This window comes from Halichoeres trimaculatus, unplaced genomic scaffold (assembly GCF_033239565.1).
Source record: "Halichoeres trimaculatus isolate MK-OKI-2021-1 unplaced genomic scaffold, fHalTri1.1 fHalTri1_scaffold_2, whole genome shotgun sequence".
NCBI classification, from domain to species: domain Eukaryota; kingdom Metazoa; phylum Chordata; class Actinopteri; order Labriformes; family Labridae; genus Halichoeres; species Halichoeres trimaculatus.
Window position 1 is genome coordinate 42272354 of NW_027437180.1, and position 22810 is coordinate 42295163.

The 22810-nt window shown below is 41.5% G+C and overlaps 3 protein-coding genes and 1 long non-coding RNA gene across 5 annotated transcripts; 1 reads left to right on the forward strand and 3 right to left on the reverse strand.

Moving 5' to 3' along the window:
• Positions 1–767: 767 nt before the first annotated feature.
• LOC141786450 (uncharacterized) lies at positions 768–7695 on the reverse strand. The gene is made up of 4 exons (XR_012597769.1): positions 7467–7695; positions 6601–6676; positions 1012–1106; positions 768–827 (listed from the first exon to the last, which is right to left on the reverse strand). It is a non-coding gene; the product is annotated as an uncharacterized LOC141786450 (long non-coding RNA).
• A 2687-nt stretch (positions 7696–10382) lies between these two features.
• On the reverse strand, positions 10383–15425 carry LOC141810010 (NAD(P)(+)--arginine ADP-ribosyltransferase 1-like). 2 transcript variants are annotated; one of them, XM_074697307.1, is made up of 3 exons: positions 15337–15425; positions 11494–11561; positions 10383–11418 (listed from the first exon to the last, which is right to left on the reverse strand). In XM_074697307.1, exons 2-3 carry the CDS (start codon positions 11548–11550, stop codon positions 10651–10653), a joined length of 825 nt encoding a protein of 274 aa, XP_074553408.1. In that variant the 5' UTR covers positions 11551–11561; positions 15337–15425; the 3' UTR covers positions 10383–10650. The 2 variants fall into 2 exon arrangements, with proteins under 2 accessions (XP_074553408.1, XP_074553415.1); XM_074697314.1 differs by lacking the exon at positions 11494–11561 and having other exon boundaries at positions 15337–15386.
• A 1392-nt stretch (positions 15426–16817) lies between these two features.
• LOC141800660 (ecto-ADP-ribosyltransferase 4-like) lies at positions 16818–17983 on the reverse strand. Its single transcript, XM_074683349.1, has 2 exons — positions 17846–17983; positions 16818–17723 (listed from the first exon to the last, which is right to left on the reverse strand). Exons 1-2 carry the CDS (start codon positions 17981–17983, stop codon positions 16818–16820), a joined length of 1044 nt encoding a protein of 347 aa, XP_074539450.1.
• A 1379-nt stretch (positions 17984–19362) lies between these two features.
• On the forward strand, positions 19363–22810 carry LOC141787183 (ecto-ADP-ribosyltransferase 5-like). Its single transcript, XM_074665471.1, has 3 exons — positions 19363–19405; positions 21214–21358; positions 21515–22810. Exons 2-3 carry the CDS (start codon positions 21221–21223, stop codon positions 22358–22360), a joined length of 984 nt encoding a protein of 327 aa, XP_074521572.1. The 5' UTR covers positions 19363–19405; positions 21214–21220; the 3' UTR covers positions 22361–22810.

Genomic DNA, 22810 nt, shown 5'->3' on the forward strand with positions numbered 1-22810 from the left:
CACAGGGGAGTTTCCCAGAGCGGTGGAGGTAGAGGAGCGGCTGGATGAACCCAGTGGTCACAGCTACAGTTAGGAGAATAGTGAAGATATGATGAAACTTCTCTAGCTTATGACAGCACAGCAGAGGAACCGCAACAATGAACAAAAAGAAATTCATGGCCATGGAAATCATGATCAGTAAAATGATCTTGAAGGCCTTTCTCTTCATCTTGTTGGTCGTCTTCTTCCCCTTGACTTTATCTCCTGGTCCGGGGCGTTTCAGAGCTCTGAGGACTGAGAGGCTGCAGAACAACATCACACAGAACAACAACACAGTTTGTATAAAATACGCAAACAAATACAAACTGTCATAAAAGGTGAACAGGTAGTAGGTGCAAGATGACAGAATGATGATCCACATGACACAACAACAGGCCAGCTTGTATCTCAGGGGTTTAAACCTCAGGTATAACACAGGGTGGACCACCCCAGCGTAGTACTCCATGCAGATGCAGCACTGAAAGAGAGGACGTGCTGTCAAGAGGAGGCCCAGAGAAAAGGCATAGGCTCTGAAAGCCAAAAATGATTTCAACCCAACGATTATGAAAAACCAAACACTGGATAAACAGTAAAAGAGCTCAGACATCGCCAGGTTGAGAGAAAAGAAGTCAGAGGCTATAGACTCTCTGGAAGCTCTCAGGATCAGCCACATGACAAAAACATTCAGAGGAAGACCGAGGATCAGGTTCACTGACACAGAGACGATGGTTAAATGTGATGATCCAACGTCCAAATACCCAAGAAGGCTGGATGAGCTGTTCACTGCACTGGTGGTGTTCATTTTGTGACTGTAAAGAAGAAGAAACACGTCAAAAGGTTACAACACATTGTGAGGGCGGTTCACTTTAGTTTTGGCTTGTTATCAAAGTTAATAATCCACGGTTACACTTTTTATGACAAGAATCAAAGAAGAGAAACTCTTAATCAGAATAATCCAACCCATGGATATAAAGTTGCTTGGTTAATCCAGACCTGGTGAAGTGTTGACAGAGAGCCTGAGTCCTGGTCCTGCAGAGTTTGAAGGTGGATTTGTCAAAGTGAGCTCTCAGTCTGTGCTGCTTGGTGCACTGTGGCCCAACAAAGATAACAAGCAGTCAACAGGCTGACACATGGAAATCACTTCTCCACCATGATCACACCTCCTGTGACTGATTATTTCATTTATTTATTTAGCTACCACTCTGTGTTAACATGCTGATGTCTGCTTTGTTTTCACACACACCTGCACACAAACTCCTGCTGAGTACACATCCAGTCTGCAAGTTATTCAAAGCTCAGTGATGCAGTTTAATAAGTGCCTGAGCCGAAACCTTTAGGATGGTTCTTTCTTTCTTTCTTTCCCATGCTGCTTTGACCCCAAATTGTGTCCCTTTAGAGCTAAATGTGAATGCACCAAGCCTTAAGACTCAGTCACTTTTTTTTTTTTTTTTCAAAAATTTGTCGTTTTAAACTTTTCAAACTAAAGTCTTCCAGCATCTTTCTCCGTGTTTTTTCTTCCCCTGAATTAAAGTCAGTGAGAAGAAACTCAGGATCTTTCTGATAAGCTTTGCTTCTGTAAATATTTGACGGCAGTTGTTCAGCTGCTTCAGTCCAAAGTCCACAGCTGTTTTATTCTCCTTAAAGAACACCTCAGTGTGAAGTTAAACTCAGAGAGTTTGGACTGTGACTCCTGCCTTCTGGTCATGTTTGTTCTTTCTGCTTGGCTTCCTGTTTGAAGCTGCTGCTTCATTTTACCGTCACTCCTCAGCTCCCACGGATCACTTTCACCATCAGAAGGTAAAATAACAAACTGTTCATCATGTTTAAGGGTTTGTTAAACTGACCTTAAAACAGTACAGATGGTGATGAAAGACATGTGCTGTGCTTTTTCGTGGCTGCATTAGAAACAAGAAGATATATATACTTTTTGGCATCATATTTTGTGGCTTTTTCCACTTTGGTGAGAACAACTGATTGAGCATAAAATTATCTTGATGATAATTTTCAACGTGGTGAACGCGCATTGTTGTTTGTCTGGGGTACATTTGACCACAAGCTGTTTTATCTGTGTAAAACTTGTCTGTCTGTGTGTGACCTCACATCTCCACACCTGCTGGTGCAGAGTTGATGCTTCTGAGTTCATGGTGATGGGGGAAAAAACATGCCCATAATACAAGAACTGTTACTTCTTGTATTATGGGCATTTGGCAAACAACTTGACTTGTGCAAAAATGAGCAAGTCAATGTTGTTATTTGATCACATCCAAGTCTTTCGAGGCGCAGCATCTGATTGGTCTGCGTGATCTCCAGCACCGCGGAGAGAGTGCTGGTAGCAGAGACGGTCAGAGCCGCTGTCCCTGCAGCAGGTCAATGGACAGCGGGGCACATCAGAGGACATGACGCACGTCACCGTGTGGGCCAGCTCCCGGGACAGATTTAATCTGTTCCTTTGTCATTAATAGGAGAACAAAATGAAGAGACAGTTACACAGCTGGCTTATCCAATCAGAATACTTTTGATCCACCTGCACTCCTGGTTTGTCATCGCCAAGCAGAGCCTTTGGTGATATACTGTATACTCTCCCAGTGTCTCCACCTCATCCTCCTTACAATAATGTACTCCATCTTTTTAGATCAGGTTAAAAATAAAGACTAAAACAGAGAAATATGGGAAATCACGGGTAAATCCTGAGTGACAAACATTTATTTTGTCTCTTTTTTCTTCGTCTTTTCTCTCCCTCTTTTCTTTGAATTAAATGAAATGAGAGAACCAGATATATACTCAGTATCAGATGTTAAGGCTGTTTATTGTTTAATTGTAAGATGTGCATCAAACTTCCAGCTGCCGTCAGGTTAACTTTCCATTATGACAAACGGCTTTAATCTGACATCAGATGTGACGGGACAGTTAATATAGATATAAATGTATATGCTGGTTCAGACGGTTACATTAAATAGTGATTGCTGTGATTGTTTATTACATTAAAATGTGCCTGACACTCTGGAAACCTGCCTCTGAGGCTTTGATGACATGTGCGCACATGTGCGCCTGTCTCCAAATTACAGCTGCGTGGGGTGCACTCCGCTTTGTGCTGAGGATAGACCAGGTTGGAGCTGGCGAGCTTTCAGCGCACTTTTTTGGCACAAAGTCTGGGCTGAAGGAGAAGTTCCAGTGTGTGTTTGAGGGGATCTCTAAAGCAGGAAACCCAACTCTTCTGAACCAGATGAGCACAGAGCTCTACATCACAGAGGGAGGGACTCGAGGGGTCAATGAGGAACATGAGGTCAGACAGATTGAAGCAGCATCAAGGAAAGAGAGAAAGTTCAGCTTGGTGAGACTGGTTCATCACTTCTTTCCTCAAACCAAAGAAGCAGGACTCTGCAGGTTTGAAGAGTTCCAGGTCCTGTTGATATTTGATGGTCTGGATGAGTGTCGACTTCCTCCCTTGAACACTTCAGTGGCTCGGGCTTGTCTACATGAAACTTCACATCACCTGAATTTAATGATAGCAAAAAGAGAACCTTAAAACAGTCACTGAGGATTGTTCTAAAACAGGTCATAAAGGGGAGATTAAAAAAAATGTTTGATGTGAGTTTGAAGTACAAAATACTGAACACAACCATCGTGAAATCAATACAACAGATGATCAACACCCGGTTTTTATAACTGCTTTGTTCAGATTATCATCTAACGAGATAATTCATGTTGTTAAATAAAATAGAATAGAAATATTCATGGTCAGTTCTTCATTTTTCCTTTGGTTCTCATTTTCTTGACGAAGATAATTTAAGTCTGAGGGAAAAGTCTTTCATGAGCATGAAGATTGTAAAGACTAACAAGGTTTCTATTTTTCCTGTGATGTAAAAAATTACTAATATCCAGTCTTCCACAGACACCATGAACTAGCTTAATTTGATAAGTTTCAGAGATTCAGTTACACTCTTGATAAAGGCTAAATAATTAATAAATAATCTATTAATTGCATATTATACCGGTAAAATGATCCAGGACAGTGCACAGAATGAAACAGTGAGCAGGTTTTCTTCATGTGACAGTGTTACACAGGATAAAAACATAAAAAAACAGTTAGCATCTATATATTATTGTTGTTACACAGAAGGAGCATTTTACATTAATCAATCATTTGTGATGACAGAGGAACAATACAATCATATATTTGTTCAATTAAAGGATTATCAAAACCTTTGACTGCTGCTTGTTTCATTGAAAGGTTAGTCAGAACCATCTAGTGGTCAGATAGTGGAATTACATCACGTGATCAGTGTGTAATCTGACTCTGACTGGGTTTCTGCCACAGGTTAGACTGGTTCTGATGTCACTGAAGTTATAAGGGTGTGACAGTCTCCCCCACCCACCCACCTATGCTGCTGCTCTCATTGTGCCCCCCCAGTCTGAAAGTCTGGACACGCCCCTGCACAGAGGTACAGTGTGGCATGAAGGCTTTGAGGTTTGATCTCTGAAAGCTGGAGGAAAACTCCTCTGCTGATTTTTGAAGAATGAGATGTAAACAATAAAACTATAACTTCTGTCCCAAAGAGAGCAGAAAGGTGACTCCTGGAGGAGCGGGAGAAGGAACAGCGATCAGCTGCTGAGTAATATGCGCGAATGAACTCAGCGTAAGCACCACACCGATCATCATCACAGACTCCACGAGCTGATCAGGATGAAGTTTAAAGCAAATATAAACCACAGAGTGACAGGGGCACTTCTGCTTGCGCTGACTTTATACACAGAAAACGTGCATCTGTAAACACTGATGAATGATCAGGGTCAGCGTGGAGTTGTGTTTTCTCCAGTAACCGTGCGTCTTGTGCGCATCGGAGCGGAACTCCGCTGTGCGCGATGCTGAGAGCTGAGAGCTGTGAACGGCAAATACCCACCAGAGCTCTGTCTTTTATTATTTCAGACCGTGATATGATCCAACCATGAGTGTGAGCTCACATGAGAACACAGAGAGATGATTCGCTTCTGAAAGATAACTGTTTGATCCCGAGCAGCGTCAAAAAATGTTTGTGGCATTCTGAAAGTTTTAGATGCATACAAGAGCCATGTGCAATGTAATTTACGTCTGAAACATCGGAAAAAGAAAAGATCATAATTCAGAAGGCATGGCAGCTTTTACTTTGTTGTGGTGGTGTGCCACGATCCTATACATGTAGCGGAAAGCCAGCCATACAATGCGTTCTGAGAGCACTTTTTTTTAAAATAAAGATTGAACATGAAGGACTGAACTGAACACAAGAGTTGGAGGCTCCACAGTCAGTAACACAACATCTATAACATGTTGCAATATTTTTATTTTTACACAACTACATCCCCACCCCCACAAAAATCAAACTATTTTGGAAAAGCTTTGGTGGCCCACTTGCAGTACCTTCGCAGCCCACCAGGGGGCCGTGGCCCACAGGTTGGGAATCACTGCATTAAAGAAAGTGAACGTTACTTTAGACAGAGACATTTGTATTGCCTTACAACGATTAACTGGCACCTTTAGCACAATGTACAAAAATAAAATAAAGTATAAGTTGCCGAAATAAATAAAAAAAACAAACAAAAAATAAAAATGAAATAAGAAGTCTCCTACCTTTGAGAGAAAAGTAAAAATTAGGTTTGTCTTCAAGGTCTTCTTGAAAAATGGAGGTCAAAGTTCTCGTGTACACAGTCCCTATGACTAGTGATGTTACAAGATGTGCCGAGGCTTCGAAGCGTGTATCTAGTTATGGAGGGGGCGTTCCCGCGAAGCGCGTATCGAGGCTTGCTTCATTAGGAGGAGGAGCTAAAAATGATGACATCGGAAGCCTCGTTGCCCGACTGTACCACGCGATCGCTTCGAACAGTGGTTCAGAGCTTAGGTTTGACAGCAGCATAAGCCCGTCAGGCTCCAATCAAAAGGAGGCTTTTGATGGAGAGTTGATCAGTCACTGATAGTGTTGATACTAGAGTTGGGATACCGTTTTTAGTTTGAAAATAGTTTGAAACAGTTGAAGAACCATTTGCTCAAAATGAAAATGAGTAAAATCTCCCCTGTACTGTATATTATATTATACTGCCCATATAAGAACATTCAGTGCTCCCTAGTTCCACACTTTCATTATGCTCTGCCTGTTTGAGCTCATACACTTTTCCTAAAGCAACAGAAAAACATTATTATACAACCTGCCATATCATTGATTCTTCCATTTATGGGAAATTTACACACAGAATGTTCAAAAATGCTGTTTTATATGAATATGTGATCATTTATGTAGAGAAATTATTTGGTTGAACATTCTTTTATTTTTATTTTTGTAATCAACAGTCGTTTCCGATAGCGAAAAAAAGCACAGAAGTTCAATGAATCACACATTATGTGGTGTAGCTATAACTGCCTGTGATCATATGCCTGACCAGCAGGTGGTTTCGTGAGCAAATGAAGCCCGCGAGATGAACCCTTTCTCATGAGGCTTCATCTCACCATCACTACCTATGACTACCCTACTAGGTTTTGTAGTGTTGCGTCTTATCTGAGTCTAAGGAGTGAAGTGAATGAATTTTCCAAAGTTTGCTAAGGACAGAACTCACCACTGGCCACACCGTGCGACTGGTCCATCCACAGGCTCTCCAGGAATCAGAATCAGAGAATTCGAGTCTTAATCCACTACAAGAAAAAAACAATCAACACACACAGTGCAGAATGTGTATTACAATCCTTTTCTGTTCACCATGTAATCTTAAAGTGCTTCAATCACTCTAAATATCTTTTTTGTGTGTAAAATCAATCTCTCAAAATTGAATCACAGTGAAATAAACTGTCATATATCCTGATAACATGTTTTTCAAGTGCAATTAATTAATACACCATGAATTAGTAATTCAGCATTAAGCTTTCTGAAGTAACAACAAATCAAGTAGCATCAATTAAATCATGTAGTATCCAGTAATCACTGTATTTTAATATCAAACCTTCCTATTTTTATTTTCATCTACTTACATGAGCAGATTCACTCATCTTATCTATGCATTTTAACATTCAACCTGAATTGAACTGCATCTCAGTTATAAACATCATATTGAGAGAATACTTTAAAACAAAATGGCTTATAAGTCAACAGAACTTGGCGTGATGCATCTTTAATGCTACACCACATTATCACTGCTTCACTGCAGTAGTGGGGTAGCTTTAATGCTAACATTCATGTTGAATTTGACTATGAACGCAAGCTGTTGCATAGCGCTAGCGCTATTAGCGTCTCTTATCTACAATGATTCTTTACAATTACAATGATATAAGCTATACCACTGTACTGCTAAAGATTAGGCATCATACCCCCGACTGTTTTATAGAAAGATAGCTATCAGAACAGCATTATACAACTAGAAACAACCCAAAATGTCTTTCAGGCCTACTAACAATTAGCACTAGCATTTAGCCTCGCTAGCTTCCTTACCGGAGCTCGTAGGGCTAGCTGGATGTAGCGGCTTCTCCTTCGGTTTGATACACAACGATCGATCCATAAAGCAGAATGCACTTATTAATACATGACATATGAGGACTGTTCATTTATTCTGAGGTTTTTAATCCCGTTTCATACCAGGGGTTTCTTTGAATTTGCTTTTGTGACACAAGCTCTAAGTACAACGTCTCAGAGGAAAAGAGGGAGGGAGAGCAGCAGGAAAGCACTAACCGTAACCAAAACAGTGAGACACGCGCGGTGCTCCACCATGTGGCAGGACACGGAACTACACCTCTAAATGACATTGAGGGATTTAGTAACAATAGCTGTGTCCCAATTCAGGGGCTGCAGCCTACGGAGGCTGTAGCCTTCGGAGGACCCGGCCTTTATAGCCTGCGAAGACCGCAAAGGCCGAACTGAACTGAGACGGTCTGGTCTACGAAGCATTTCCTGTTTGTCACCCTCGACGTCACACAGCACCGCCCTCACCTGTCAGGCTTACATTACTTTTAAACACACGTAAACCAAAACCTCACATTTAAAACAGGATGATTTTTACTATCTTTTTATTACTTTGCGTTGTTATTATTATTATCATCATTTTTATCATTATATCATTTGTATTATTATTATCCCTATTGATAGAGTATAGATCTACCATTTACATGAGAGTAAGGCAACAACGTACATTTTCAACATTTGAACAAGTGCTGGGGGGATGATAAATAAATAAGTATAAAATAAAAGCTGCTGAAATGATTTAATGTCTTTTGTGAATTCCCTGTAAAAAAATACATAAATAAATAAATAAATAAAAACTCCAAGTAAGTTTTTTTCCCAAGAGAATTTACATTTATGGACATATTTTTATAAAATAATGAGAATATTCATAAAGAACTGTTTTTCCACTGTATATTACTTGAAAAGAGCCCAAACAACACATTTTCCACACAGAAAAACAAAATATTCTTTCACGTTTTAAAAACACAATCACATAGTTGTTGCCAGAAATCCTTCATATCTGTATAAATCAGGACTCCTTTTAGAGTTCGGCCGTGTCCATCATGTTCGGCATCCATACGCAATGAATCTTGGGATATGTGAGGCTATGAAGGATTCACCAAACCCGTCCTTCGCGGCCCCCGAAACGGAGGACAGATTCGTCGGCCGCATTTGGAGGAGCCTCCGTATTGGGACAGCCTCCGACGCACTGCTGTGACGTAATCGGTCTTCAAATCCAGCCTCCGTAGGCTGCAGCCCCTAAATTGGGACACAGCTCATGTGTTTTATGTGGGTTACATACACTTTCACCAAGTCTACTAGCTCCATGCTCTGATCCAACAGTCACACACTTTGGTAGCACATCTTACTGAAAACTGACTCAAGCTGTGGGTTGAGACAGAGGTGTCAATCATGGTTGTTGGCCAATTAATCTCAAGTGTTTAGTCGAACTCAACCTCTGTATAGGCGTAACAATGACTGTGATAAAATTGTCTTGCTCCCAGAGTAGTTCCACTAAAGAACCGGGTCGATTTTATCATATTACCGGGGCAGAAAGAGATGTTCTGACACGATTCATAATTATAGGTATAGTTTGTCTTAATTTCATTCTTGATAACGTATAAAAATAGAAGTACAATACAAAACAAAATAAATCTCAAAATGAAGGAAAAGGAGCAGACAGAAGAAAAAGTCTTTTAATATCTGCCCCTTCACTCACACAATGATTAAATAGACACTTGAACAGACAACCAAAAAATTAGGCCAGCATGCCTTTCACTTTGCAAATATATATATATATATATATATATATATATATATATATATATATATATATATATATATATATATATATATATATATATATATATATATATATATATAAATCATGTAATCTAAAGTGCAACTCAAGTGCAAAAGTACATCAACAAAAGAAAAAGGCACCAAAAACCCTTTCTTGATATAAATGGTGATGCTATAATTTTTTTGTTTGTTTTACTTTTGTTTTTATTTTTGCTTATTTTTTCCTATTTCAGGTGCAAGGTCAAGAGTATATTTCATCCTTGTATTTTTTAAGTATGTTGCTTTGATATGTTTTTTAAAAATACTGAATGATTTGATTTCTTTCAAGTCTTTGTCCGGGATGTTCCACGGAGAGACACCTTTAACTCTTATACTGTGTTGCCTGAGCGTGGTTCTGAATTTAGGCTCTTCAAAAATTGCAAATCCTTTTAAGTTGTTATTAATCCTCCTTTTAACAAATCTACACTGAATGCTAGATGGTAATAATTCTTGGTGAGCTTTGAAGAAAACTTGCAGCACTTTGAACTCTACCATATCATTAAACTTTAGTACCTGTAGCTTAATTGCTCTTTCTTGTAAAATGGCTATTAGCTGGATGGAACTTTTATGCCGCAGCCATGCCGAACACGAATTGGCGGATATAAACGGGCATAACGCCCAAGGCTGGACGCTGGACTATTTTGACAAGCCGAGGGGTGACTCGCTGACGCTGTATGTGTGTGCATAATCATCCCTCAACGAACCTCTACACTCAACCGCTTAGGGGCCTGCTGCCTCTCCCTGGTAATCCACCTCCGCTGGCCCTGCCTGGCTGTTCCCTGCGACCTCATCCCCGACCCCCCGACCCATGTTCCCGGAGGTCTCCCTGGGGATAATGAAGGGGTGGAGGAAAGAGAGGAGCACAGAGAACTTCCATCTTTTCCCTGGCTCTGCCCCTGTCCCGCTCCTTTGCATTGACTTTGTATGCAATTTCAACGCACGTCTCTGCAAATTCATGTCCGGTGTGGCAGTAGCACTACAAGCACTTCCCAACACTTCATTTCAGTATGTTTAGCAAGGCTCGATCAAAGATGCACAGAAGATGCAATGCTAGATTTTGAGCTTCTATCTTACTCACATCTTTTTATTTTACATTTCATAGGTACAATTACATCAAAGTAACTGTTCTTGTGCTTGAGTACAATATTTAAGTGGAAATATTAAAGCGACTGAAATAACCAGGGCACAATACAAACATCACACAGTTTTATTACTTAAGTGACAGTGACAGGGCGTGTGTCCTTCTGACTGTGTAATTCAGAGGGTCAAACGGTATCTTTTATGTTTCCTTTTTTCTGTGTAAAGTATCATATGTCGGAGGAAGGAGCAGGATATTTCAAAAGAGAGCACAATTCAAAGTGGACAGAGGTTTACCCATGCTCTTCAACCTATAGACCACCTCACAGGGAAGACTCTTCTGCTCCGATCTCCTCTCCACCTTCGTGACTTTAAAGACCTCATAAGGCGGGATCAGGACTTCTCTCTCGGACTCTCCCAGCTTTGAGTACAGCGAGACATCTGCTCCGAAGCAAGTGATGATTTCAAAGCACGACTTGTTGCCAAATCTCCCCGAGCTGGGGTACCAACCCATGGAGCTGGAGGTGAAAGAGCCGAATCGGACCGCCTTGTTCAGAACGTCTTGGCTGAAGTAGCTGTTGGCTCTTCTGTAGCCTTTCACACATCTTTCATCTCCAGGCTTTCGAGCGCTGAGGGTTTGAAGCGCGTCGGTGAGGAAAAAGTGCAGTGAGTGGTACCTGAATGTCGTCTTGTACTCGGATTTCTGCGTTCTCACTGCGTTGTTGAAGCTGAGATACACTCTCGGTTTATCCAGGCTGTAAACATAAAGAGCCATGACTTGTTCCTTCCCCAGAGAGGAGGAGGAGGAGGGTCTCTTCCCTTTGTGGCGCTTCCATTTTTTGTTGTAGTATTTCTCTGCTTCACTCCAGGCCAGGGTAAAGTTTTTGTCTCTGTTCCTTTCATTCAACAGATGCTCCTTCTTCACTCTGTACTCCATCTTATCTTTGCAGCCACTGTACATGTCGTCAACAGCATTTGGAGCCATATCCAGAGGAACCTGAGTGTCGAAGCCCAGAGCTGCAGAAATCTGAAGAAAAAAATATGAAATCAAAACTTTGCCTTAAGACCCATGACTTAGAAAACTGTCAAATCACTTGCCTACCTTTAATAATCCCATGAAGGCTCCAAATAACAACAGCCTTTCCAACTGTGCCATCATTGCGTTGAAACCTGCACACACAGAGGCTTTCTTTAGACTTGTGTTAATTATATCACTGAAATGAACCATGCTCTAAATCATGTGTTCAACTACATTTTTGTCCAGAGCACAGAACAAACACAAGCATCTCCAGTAATTTCTCTTTAAACTACATTTGGATTTGGCTGCTTGTACAAAGCTAAAGCTCTGTACATTCTGCAGAAATGTGAGAGTTCAAAAAGTTAAAATTATGACAAAAGTTAAAAGATAGTGCAGTAGAAAAAGTTCAGAAAGCAGTATTAAAAGTATTTTGGCCAATGATGTTTGCAAGTCAAAAATAGTTTGAGCATGAAAAACAATCCTGATAAAATCCAGATCCTGATCCTGCCATAACAACATCCTGACACATTTTCCCCACATCGCCCCCTAATGGAGAACATTTTCCATGTTCAGAAGCAGAGTTTGCTGATGTTGACACAGCATGTGACCACTTCTCATCAGGAGCCTGTCCTACAAAGCTGGGTTAAATCATCCAGGATAACTCTGTGACAACTCACTGAACTTCACCAGATCTCCGTCATCCAGATCTGCTGTACTACGAAGCTCGTTATCAACTCGATCAGTGAATCTGGCTGGGATCTGTGCGCGCACACATGAAATGGGTGTGGTTAGCGGCCCCGGAGCATTTTCCACAATGGAGAAGAGAGCAGCCTACTTTACAGCAGAGGAGCAGCAAATAATCCTGTAAAAATATGAGGAGTACCACAGTATAATCCAGGCCAGGAGCAACACGTCCGCGGCCACGAGAAGCCGGAGGGATTGCTGGGAAAAAATGTCTGACTCTGTGAATGAGTAAATCTCCTAAATGCTGATATTAATAGACCTATCTCATCATGTGACGACACGGGCAGTCAGGTCCTTATTCATTCATGTTGTCAGTCAGTGTGTGTGTGATCAGCATCATATCCGACCTCATCATTGGAAAGAGTCACTCTCCTACAAATCCCAAGGAAAACGCTCATTCCAGGCAGTTTGTGTTGATGTTATAGCAGTGGGGAAAAAAGGATGTGGGAGCAAATAAAACATAAATATAAAAACATCCTTCAAAGTGCTCAGTATGAAAGATTCCATGTTCACACATTTCTACTTTTCCCTGACGATGTCTCAGTGATGATGATCAGATATTGTTTGTTCACAGCCCATAAGAAAAAATGTTGGGCCAGAAAGACAGGGGGCGCTCCCACGCCAGAGGACTTCACTCCGGCTGAGCAGATTGGTGACTGAGCGGTCTTTAATGCCCCGAGAGAACCGATTGGTCAGCGGGCGGTCTGTCACACCCCGAGAGCTCTGATCCTGGAACTTAACCTGCTCCAGACCAGGTTTGGCGTTCAGCATCAGTTACCGTGGCAACGTGTCTGGATAAAAAGAGATCCACATTCGTAGTACAGAAACCCCAAACTTATCCAGGAAGTGATCTCTCTGAGAGCTAATCCAGCTTCGTAGGACAGGCCCCTGGTAAGAGACACCTGAGGGACAGGTGGGATCTTCATCTTAATATTACTTTTCTTTCTTGAAGACAACAGTTATGTAGCTCTATAGTTTGAAATGTGACAATACGCAAACTATGTCAGTTTGTAAGGTAGTTTAACAAAGCAAAAATAACCTCACTCTTCGATTTATTGATAGACTCTCAAGGTTGAACCGACCACTGCAGAATAACTGCTGACTGTGGGTTGGAACAAAGGCTCATTTTTACCCCTTTTTGTACAAAAAATGCTACTTCTATGCATTTGTTATGTTGGCATTGCTGTTAACTGATACATCCTCCAGGGGGCGCTGCCCAGAGTCAACAACTGCAACATCTGCACGTAACCAGCCGCTGTTTGACCACCCTGCTCCACCTGACTGTTTGACCACCCTGCTCCACCTGACTGTTTGACCACCCTGCTCCACCTGACTGTTTGACCACCCTGCTCCACCTGACTGTTTAACCACCCTGCTCCACCTGACTGTTTGACCACCCTGCTCCACCTGACCGTTTGACCACCCTGCTCCACCTGACTGTTTGACCACCCTGCTCCACCTGACTGTTTGACCACCCTGCTCCACCTGACTGTTTGACCACCCTGCTCCACCTGAGCTGTTCGACCACCCTGCTCCACCTGACTGTTTGACCACCCTGCTCCACCTGAGCTGTTCGACCACCCTGCTCCACCTGACTGTTTGACCACCCTGCTCCACCTGACTGTTTGACCACCCTGCTCCACCTGACTGTTTGACCACCCTGCTCCACCTGACTGTTCGACCACCCTGCTTCACCTGACTGTTTGTCCACCCTGCTCCACCTGACTGTGTGACCACCCTGCTCCACCTGACTGTTTGACCACCCTGCTCCACCTGACTGTTTGACCACCCTGCTCCACCTGACTGTTTGACCACCCTGCTCCACCTGACTGTTTGACCACCCTGCTCCACGTGACTGTTTGACCACCCTGCTCCACCTGACTGTTTGACCACCCTGCTCCACCTGACTGTTTGACCACCCTGCTCCACCTGACTGTTTGACCACCCTGCTCCACCTGAGCTGTTTGACCACCCTGCTCCACCTGACTGTTTGACACTCTGCTCCACCTGACCGTTTGACCACCCTGCTCCACCTGAGCTGTTTGACCACCCTGCTCCACCTGAGCTGTTCGACCACCCTGCTCCACCTGACTGTTTGACACCCTGCTCCACCTGACCGTTTGACCACCCTGCTCCACCTGACTGTTTGACCACCCTGCTCCACCTGACTGTTTGACCACCCTGCTCCACCTGACTGTTTGACCACCCTGCTCCACCTGACTGTTTGACACTCTGCTCCACCTGACCGTTTGACCACCCTGCTCCACCTGAGCTGTTTGACCACCCTGCTCCACCTGACTGTTTGACCACCATGCTCTACCTGACTGTTTGACCACCCTGCTCCACCTGGACCCCCTCCACTGTGCTGGGTAGAAAACATCTCAGGTGGGATCTCCGATCTCAGCGCAAGTGTAGTTTTTTTTCGTCTCCAACTTGACTTTTTTGTCCCATAATGCTCAGGATCTTTTTAAAAAATGTAGAGTGACTGTCTCACTTTGTCCAACCTCAGCAGCAATGGCACGCTGTGAGAGGCCTTTCTAATGCAGCTCAATCTGACCACGTTGAAGAAGAGACAGCTTCTTAGCTTTAGCATGAGGAGGGACTGACCGTGAGAATGCCTGACAGAAAATGAACATTTGGAGCAGATTTTGGCTTTAATAGCCTGTGGTCTTAAACTTTGGATCAGGTGATAAACATCCTACTTCAGTTTTTGCTTTGTTTTGTTTTGTTTTTTAATTACAAGTTCCAGATGGTTTTGCATATTGTAGCTCTACTAAGAACCTCATAAAGGTTCAAACATGCAAAAGGTAAATTCTAGCAATTTTTTAACTGGTCTCAAGATTTCAATCAGGTCTATATTGCTGATGGAGGCAGTTTTGTATAAGGGCGGTGGTTGGTGAGGCTGTTCAATACATCGCAAAGGTTCTGCCATTGTTATTTCTCTTTGGTGTTTCACTAAAGCTACGCATTGGAAACACTGTGGTACTGTTCTGTTTGGTGTGTATCCTTAAACTTTAAGGAAACATACAGAAATACAGACAGAGAAAACATAAATCTGTCTTCTCACTACTCAACTTTATCGCCCCATTTATTTAGGTTGAAAAAAAAATCTTTTCTCAGACATCAGAAACCAGACTCATCATGTTGGATTCACAGAGACGAACAGGAAAAAAACAAACTCACCACTCTTCAGCTCTCACATGCTGTTCAGCTCCTGCTGTCTGTCTCCAGCTGCAGAGCATTTCAATCAGGGGAGGGATCTTCATCATGACTGCAGCTCAGTCTTCAGGCCCCTCCCTCAGTCACCCCCACTCTACCCTTTCTCTGAAGAGTCTGCCACGTTCAGGGATGTGTGGTACGTTAACATGCATTGTCTTCTTTTGCAGGCGCCTTGTTTCAAAGCCGTGCTTGATCCTTCTCTTAACCTTTATCCTAACCTCAGTGGTGACCGATGTTTCTTAAAGCTGTGGGCGTAATATCAGACTTGTGCATGCAAGACCTGAGAAGTGATGAAGCACTTTCTGAAACTCCATCAATGAAGGTCTTGGGTGGAAACTTTACTTAAAAACAGATCAATCAAGAAAACATGAGCTTTGTCAGACTATGTATAAATTCAGTTCAGTTTTTGTCTGTGCACAAAAGGGAAAACTGTAGATTTTAATTTTTTCAATAAAACCTTTTTATGATTTCAGATCTTAAACATTCTACTGCGAGAAAGAGACAATACTCAGTGATTCATATTTTTATTCATCATCCATCATTCAGTCATTCACCCATTTATCAATTAATCCACCAATCCAACCTTCCACCATTCTATTCCATTCTATCTATCTATCTATCTATCTATCTATCTATCTATCTATCTATCTATCTATCTGTCTATCTATCTGTCTATCTGTCTATCTATCTATCTATCTATCTATCTATCTATCTATCTATCTATCTATCTATCTATCTATCTATCTATCTATCTGTCTATCTATCTATCTTTCTATATAAATATATATATATATATATATATATATATATATATATATATATAGATACATAAATCCAAAACTGTCCATCCGTCTGTCCACCATCCGTTGTCCATCAGTATTTTCCTTCTTACATCGACCTATAGGTCTATCTATCTTATTTTCTTTCCATCACTTAATCAAGTCTTTCAAACAACTATCCATTAATTCTTTTATGCTTTCAACAAACTGTACATTCATCCATCCATCCATCTATCCATGTATCCATCCCTCCATTGATCCGTCCATCACTGACAAACATTAATAACACTGACCAAAAACTGAAAAAAAAATAAAAATAAAAATAATTCAAAGCATCCCGTTCATTTGAACAAGTATATTAATGTTTAACAGAAAGAAATTTCTTCTTTTCTTTTCAAGAAGCATTGATCCAAAATACACATATGCAAAGATTGTTCTGAAAACGAATGTTCAGTTTGAAAAGAAAACTTATCCGATTAATGTATTGGTGTCATTTGTTGACACTTTACTATGAGACTATGTTTCTGGTAAGTTACTAACACATTGCGATAAAAAATATGGATTTTTGAGGTAATTTGAATTTATAGTGCACATTAAATATGCTTTCAACTACCTTCAGTGTCTTTAAACTGGAGTGAAAAACAAACAGGTGAGTATAAGAGACTCCTACTCCCTGGTTAAAAATCTCAAACCCACTAAAAGAACGATCCACAGCAGCAGGCCGCCCAGCACCACAGCCAAAAACCTCATCTGTCTGTGTTTGATAAGGACGGCAGAGATCAGGATCAGCAGAGCTCCACACGCAGACATCGTCCAGACTCTGCTGCTCACGCTCCAACTTGTCAAATCTCCCTCCACATAATTCTCCAGCTCCCTCTCGTCCAGCTTACAGTTTAAATCTGTCTTTGGTGTTTTGGTGCTCTGCAGCTTGTAGACCACGGAGCACCACGGATCGTCACTGAGGACATGAGTGATCTGGAAGACCTCGTAGGGAGGAATCAGCACCTGACCCGCCTTCCTCAGCGCGGAGTAGTGAGTGATATCAGCGCCAAAACACGACTCGATCTCAAAGCAGGAGACATCACCGTTGGAGCTCATCGACTCCTTGCTCATAGCTGCCCAGATAAAAGCACCAAAACGCATCTCTTTGTTGACCACGTTGCGTTCAAAGTGTGACCGTGTCCTGAAGTACGCTGCTCTGCACCCCGTCTTATTCTGACGCAGCACTTGAATGGTGTTGGTCAGGTAGAAGTACAAATAGTGAAACCTAAATCCGTGTGTGCTGTACTTCTGTTTCTCTGTCCGCACGGCTTCGTTGAACTCCTTCCGAACGTTCCTCACTTTTGTAAACGTATGCAAAGCGATGGCGTGGTCGTCTTTCAGCTGCTTGTGCGCAGGTTTCTGTGCATTCCTTTCAGATATAGCCCAGGCCAAGCTGAAGTTCCTGTTGAAGTGCCACTCAAACACGCCAAACAGGTCGATGATGGAGGCGGCTCTGGAGTAGCAGCCGTCAAACATGTCATCAATGGAGTCTGAGGCCATATCCAGGGGGAGAGGAGGAGTCGAGGTTTCCTGCAGGGTTGGAAAAGGGAAAAACTACAGTCAGAAAAATCAGCTGTGAAAAAAAAGCCACTGATGTAGTCGATGAATTGCAAGTTTTTTGGGTGCATTTTCAAACAGTTCTGTAAATCCACCTCAGCAGGTTTCTGAGGCCACCAGAGGAGCACAAAAGGGTCACGATACAGAAGGAGTGCCACCATGAGGAGCACACAAAGGGTCCCCCAGTTTGTCGGGGACTTCAGCCGGCACTCCGGTCCTCGTAGGAACTTCATATCTGTGTGAGAAGAAAAACACAAAATCAAAGGTGCTGATACCAACCCCCAATTTAACAAGTTCCACCTTGAAGATGCTACATCACTTTGAGCGAGGCGTGTGTTTGCTCTTTTTACTGGATACGTGCAGAAGTAAAGTATGTTTCAGGACAGTTACGTAGCGTACGGTTTGAAACGTGACATCAAGCTAACATCGTAGTAGCAGGCTATATGTAGTGCTATCGGCAGCCTGGTGCTCTGACGTTTCTGTAGGCTAACGTGACAACAAGCTAACACTGTCAGTTTGTGAGTAGTTTAGTAACCGTTTATATTTATTTTTTATATTACATTTAGCTCAGCTGTTAGCCCGGTGCTCTAAGACGTGTCTGTAACGTGTAACGTTAGTGAATCCTGATTATTTCCTGCCAGTCATCTACCAATCAGAGCTAACGTAACCTCACTCTTCATTTATTGATAGACTCTCAAGTTTGAACAGACCACTGCAGAATAACTGCTGACTGTGGGTTGGAGCCAACATTAGCACAAAGGCTAATTAGCCTTTAGCTCGTGCTCTATCTCTCTCCTGTTTCTCTTTCTTCTGCTCTTCTCTCCTTTTTCTGTCTGACAGTTTGGCTCCAGTGTCCACCATCACTACTAAATTAATCACAGAAAAAGTTTTCAGCAGAGAAAAACTCAGATCTCTCTTCTCACTTCTAGACTTCATCAGCCAGCGTGGTGTTGTCATAGAGACTTAGACGTGCCATCAATCAATCCAGTCCTGCTCTACCTGATCAGGAAGCTAAGAAGTAGCATTTTTGAATAACCTGTAACCAGTAATATTGGAGCTAATAGTCTGATTTTTAAGTGTGGATTACGATCAGGAAACTCCTCACAGCCCCTTTGATTTGAACTTCTTCAACCATATTTTTTAACATCAAAAGAAAAACAAACACAGCCATTGTTTTGTCTTACCTTTCTGCAGGTCGATGCTTCCAACAGTAGCATGTTGCTCTACAGAGGAGAGAAAATGTGTGCAGGTGTAAAGGTGTTTAAAGGAGGTAGCCAGGATTTACAGGTAAAACCACTCTGCACAGACATTCTTTTACTCCTTTTTGCTCCAAGGCACAAGAGCCCATTTGGTGTCACCGTGCACTTTTCTCTGACCCTGTGATTAAGATTTACTGTAAAATAACCTGAAGCTGCTTTTTCTATTTTGACTGCATGTTTTTCCGGTCATGTTTTCTTTTTATCTGATGAACTCATGGGTCCACTTTTTCTTTAATTCCACTGTTTGTATTTCCAGTAGGAGGTGCAACACCACTCACGCTGACGCTGGTAAATCCTGTTCTGCAGCCTCCTTAACAAACAGCGGTAGGCGGAAGAGTTGAAAAACACGGGAAGAACAGATGAAAACAGAAGAGACTTTGGGCTGCTCAGGATGTGGTGAGTCACACAAACATTTATTGATCATTTTGGTTGTTTTAACTTGAATTTGAATTGATTTTAAAGATAGATTTGAAACTGATGAGCTTTAAAGGCCCTGTAAGGACTTTATGATTGATATCAGAATAATCCTACTTTTGCCTGTTTACAATCCATTATTTAAAATGAGATATTCAGCACCAAAATGTGTTGTGTATGAATTATATTTCTCAGTATTTGTGGTCCCTATGATGGCACTTCTGTGGTCAGCAAAGTTTAGCAGTAAGCAGGGAGATCTGTGTTTTTCTCTGCTGACAAGGATTTATTGGATTTATTTTGTAGTGATGGTGGACACTGGAGCTGGACTGTCAAAAAGAAAGAGGTCCAAGCAGAGAAAAGCTAAGCAGAAGAGTGATAGAGCACAGGCTAAAACCATAGACTGTTTATTTAATGGATGTAGTCTCTGACGTCATCTGTTTCTGACACAGTGGGGCTGTTTTCCAAACCAGCTACTACAGACTGAACTTCAGCCATAGGCACTATAAGTGTGGTAGGTGGTTCGGAAAACTGACAGAATTTTCAGGAAAGTCCTCAACAAGGGCCATACTGGAAATGGGATGGGCTTTGAGTGTCCTCAGTAACACCTATAAGGTGCCTGTCTGCCAATCAGCTGAGCTGCGCCTCTGATTGGACTTAAAAAATTCACCCTCCATTCAGTGTGTGCCATTAGAGAAATAAGCTTTCTAGGGAGACATTTGTTGTTCCTGATTGTGAACATGATTTTTTCTACTGTGAAAACTTTATTTATTTATTTATTTATTTATTTATTTATTTATTTATTTATTTACTTCTTTATTTATTTTTTGTTTTATTTGTTTATTTATTTATTTATTTATTTATTTATTTATTTATTTATTTATTTATTTATTTACTTCTTTATTTATTTTAAGTTTTATTTACTTCTTTATTTATTTTAAGTTTTATTTATTAATTTAATTATTATTTTAATTTATCTTATTCTTATTTTTAAATATTTTAATTTATCTTATTTATTTATTTTTTAGTTTTGTTTATTTATTTATTCATTATTTTAATTTATTTTATCTTATTTTTAAATGTTTTAATTTATCTTATTTATTTATTTTTAGTTTTATTTATTTATTATTTTAATTAATTTTAGTCTTATTTTTAAATATTTGAATTTATCTTGTTTATTTATTGTAGATATTATTTATTTATTTATTTTTTATTTTACGTTATTTTATTTAACTTTTTTTTTTTTTTTTGGGGGGGGGGGGGGGGGGGGGGGGGGGGGGGTTGCTGTGTTTGTGGTTTCTGGTATTTTCCAAGCCAGCCTCAAGCAGACCCACAGCAAACTCCTGACTACTACTTCTGCATTGTGTCTTATATTTAGACCGTAGGTCGCCGCATGGCTCAAACTTGAGCGTCTATCAATCAGATGAAGAGTGAGGTTTCGTCAGCTCTGCTTGGTGAGGATGGAGTTGGATGAGGAACACTCAACAGATAGTCTGCTCACCTCCTGGGTGCTAAACTACAAACTGAGTTTACAACATTTTAAAAGATAAAACTTTAACAAGATCTAAAACAAACACACCTTGATAGGAGTAATGTCTTTACTACAGCAGGTGATGATGCTCATGGGAAATGGGGTCTTCATCCCAGGAAAATACTAACACTGATCCAAATGGTAAACAAAGCACAGGTATCAGGTATTAACGTTTCCCTGAGATTCAAAATAAACTGTGATAAATGAGAATAAAAGTTAATCCATTTCTCAAATTGGTTAACAGCAGGTTTCTTCTTTTCAGATGGACAATGTCACCATGGATGGAAAAAGCACATCACAGGAAGATTTTATCTGTGTTTGCCATCACTGCACTTGTTCTCCTGGTGGGACTGCTGATGTTTTTCATCGTATGTGTGACCCTCAGGTGGCAAAATGTTACAGAAGAGGTATTTCACTCCTCATATGTTTCATATATTTCCCTTTTTTTTCTTTTTTCTTTTCCTCCATTTTAAGTTGAGGTGCACCAGCTTTACACTGTTCTCTGTGGATGTAACTCCATCTACTGGATCAACACTGAACTGCATGTCTTCCTCTTATTTCAGGGCTTGATTCAGGATCCAGCTCAGGACTCCAATGACAGCATAAATGAGGAGTGTTTATCCAAAGCTGCAGTGATCAGGGACAAGGGAATCCTGCAGAAATGGAACCTCAGTGAAAGCTTCAGTCAGGCCTGGAAGGATGCAGAGGGAAAAGCCCGAGCTCCTGCACACATCTACATGGAGAAAGATCACTCTGTGGCTATTTACCTGTTCACAAGTGGTCTGCTGCAGAGCTCAGGAGGGAGAGAGATATTTACACCCCGCTCTTTTGATTCCCTCCTGAGTGAAGCTCTGCAGGTTTTACGGCACAGTCAGGTGACGTGTCTGAGTACAACTTACAGATCCAACACCCTCTTCAGTCCAAACATCTCTCACAGACTCGTGCGCTTCAGCTCCTTCACGTTAGGATCTGATTGGTGGAACTCTTCAGGAGTCACTTCCTGTTTTGAGGTCTTCACATGTTTTGGTGCCGACGTTACGCTGTACTCAGCTTTGACCCAAACCAGCCAGGTGCTGATTCCCCCGTACGAGGTGTTCACAGTCACTGATGCTGAGACTGATGCACAGAAATGTAGAGTCCTCTATAAACTGAAGAGCAACATGAACTGTGTGTATGACAGAGAGAGCGATAGGCTGCATCAGATATCTGCCTCCAGTGTTGGAGGAGTCTGGCTGACTTTCATCATCACTTGTATCTTGATTGTGCTACTTTTGCTGATGTTTGTAGTCATGAAAGTGAAACAAAACTCAAAGAGAAAGGCTTATTACGGAGCTGAATGTGCAGGCACCAAGTATCCTGGTGGTGGTCTGATGGAACTGCAGACAGAAATATCTGATGAGCATAAATAACAACACACTGCAAAATATTCAGCACTTACAATCTGAGATTTAAATTCTCAGATTTATTTATTAGGGTCCGAGCCCCAGAATCAGGGATTATTCTTACCCCTCTTTAACCCCAAACTGCGTACCTTTTCCTTGAGATAAACACAAACGCACCGAGCCACAAAATTTAGTCAGCTGTGAAAATGTATGAATTCAGTATTAGCGCAAGATAAATATGCTCCATAGCGCCCTCTAGTGGCCTAAATCTGCAGCCCCTCGACTACTTAGTGCTAGAGCCCTGAAATTTTGCAGGTGTAACTATCACGCCTAGACCAGCAAACAAGTCTCTAATGACCATGGTGAGTTCTGAACAGGAAGTCTGTGATTTGGACTTGAACATGGATCCCTCAGACCTGGGGACTGGAGGAGGCTCTGCACTAGAGCTGCACGATTTGGGGAAAAGGTGCGATTTGC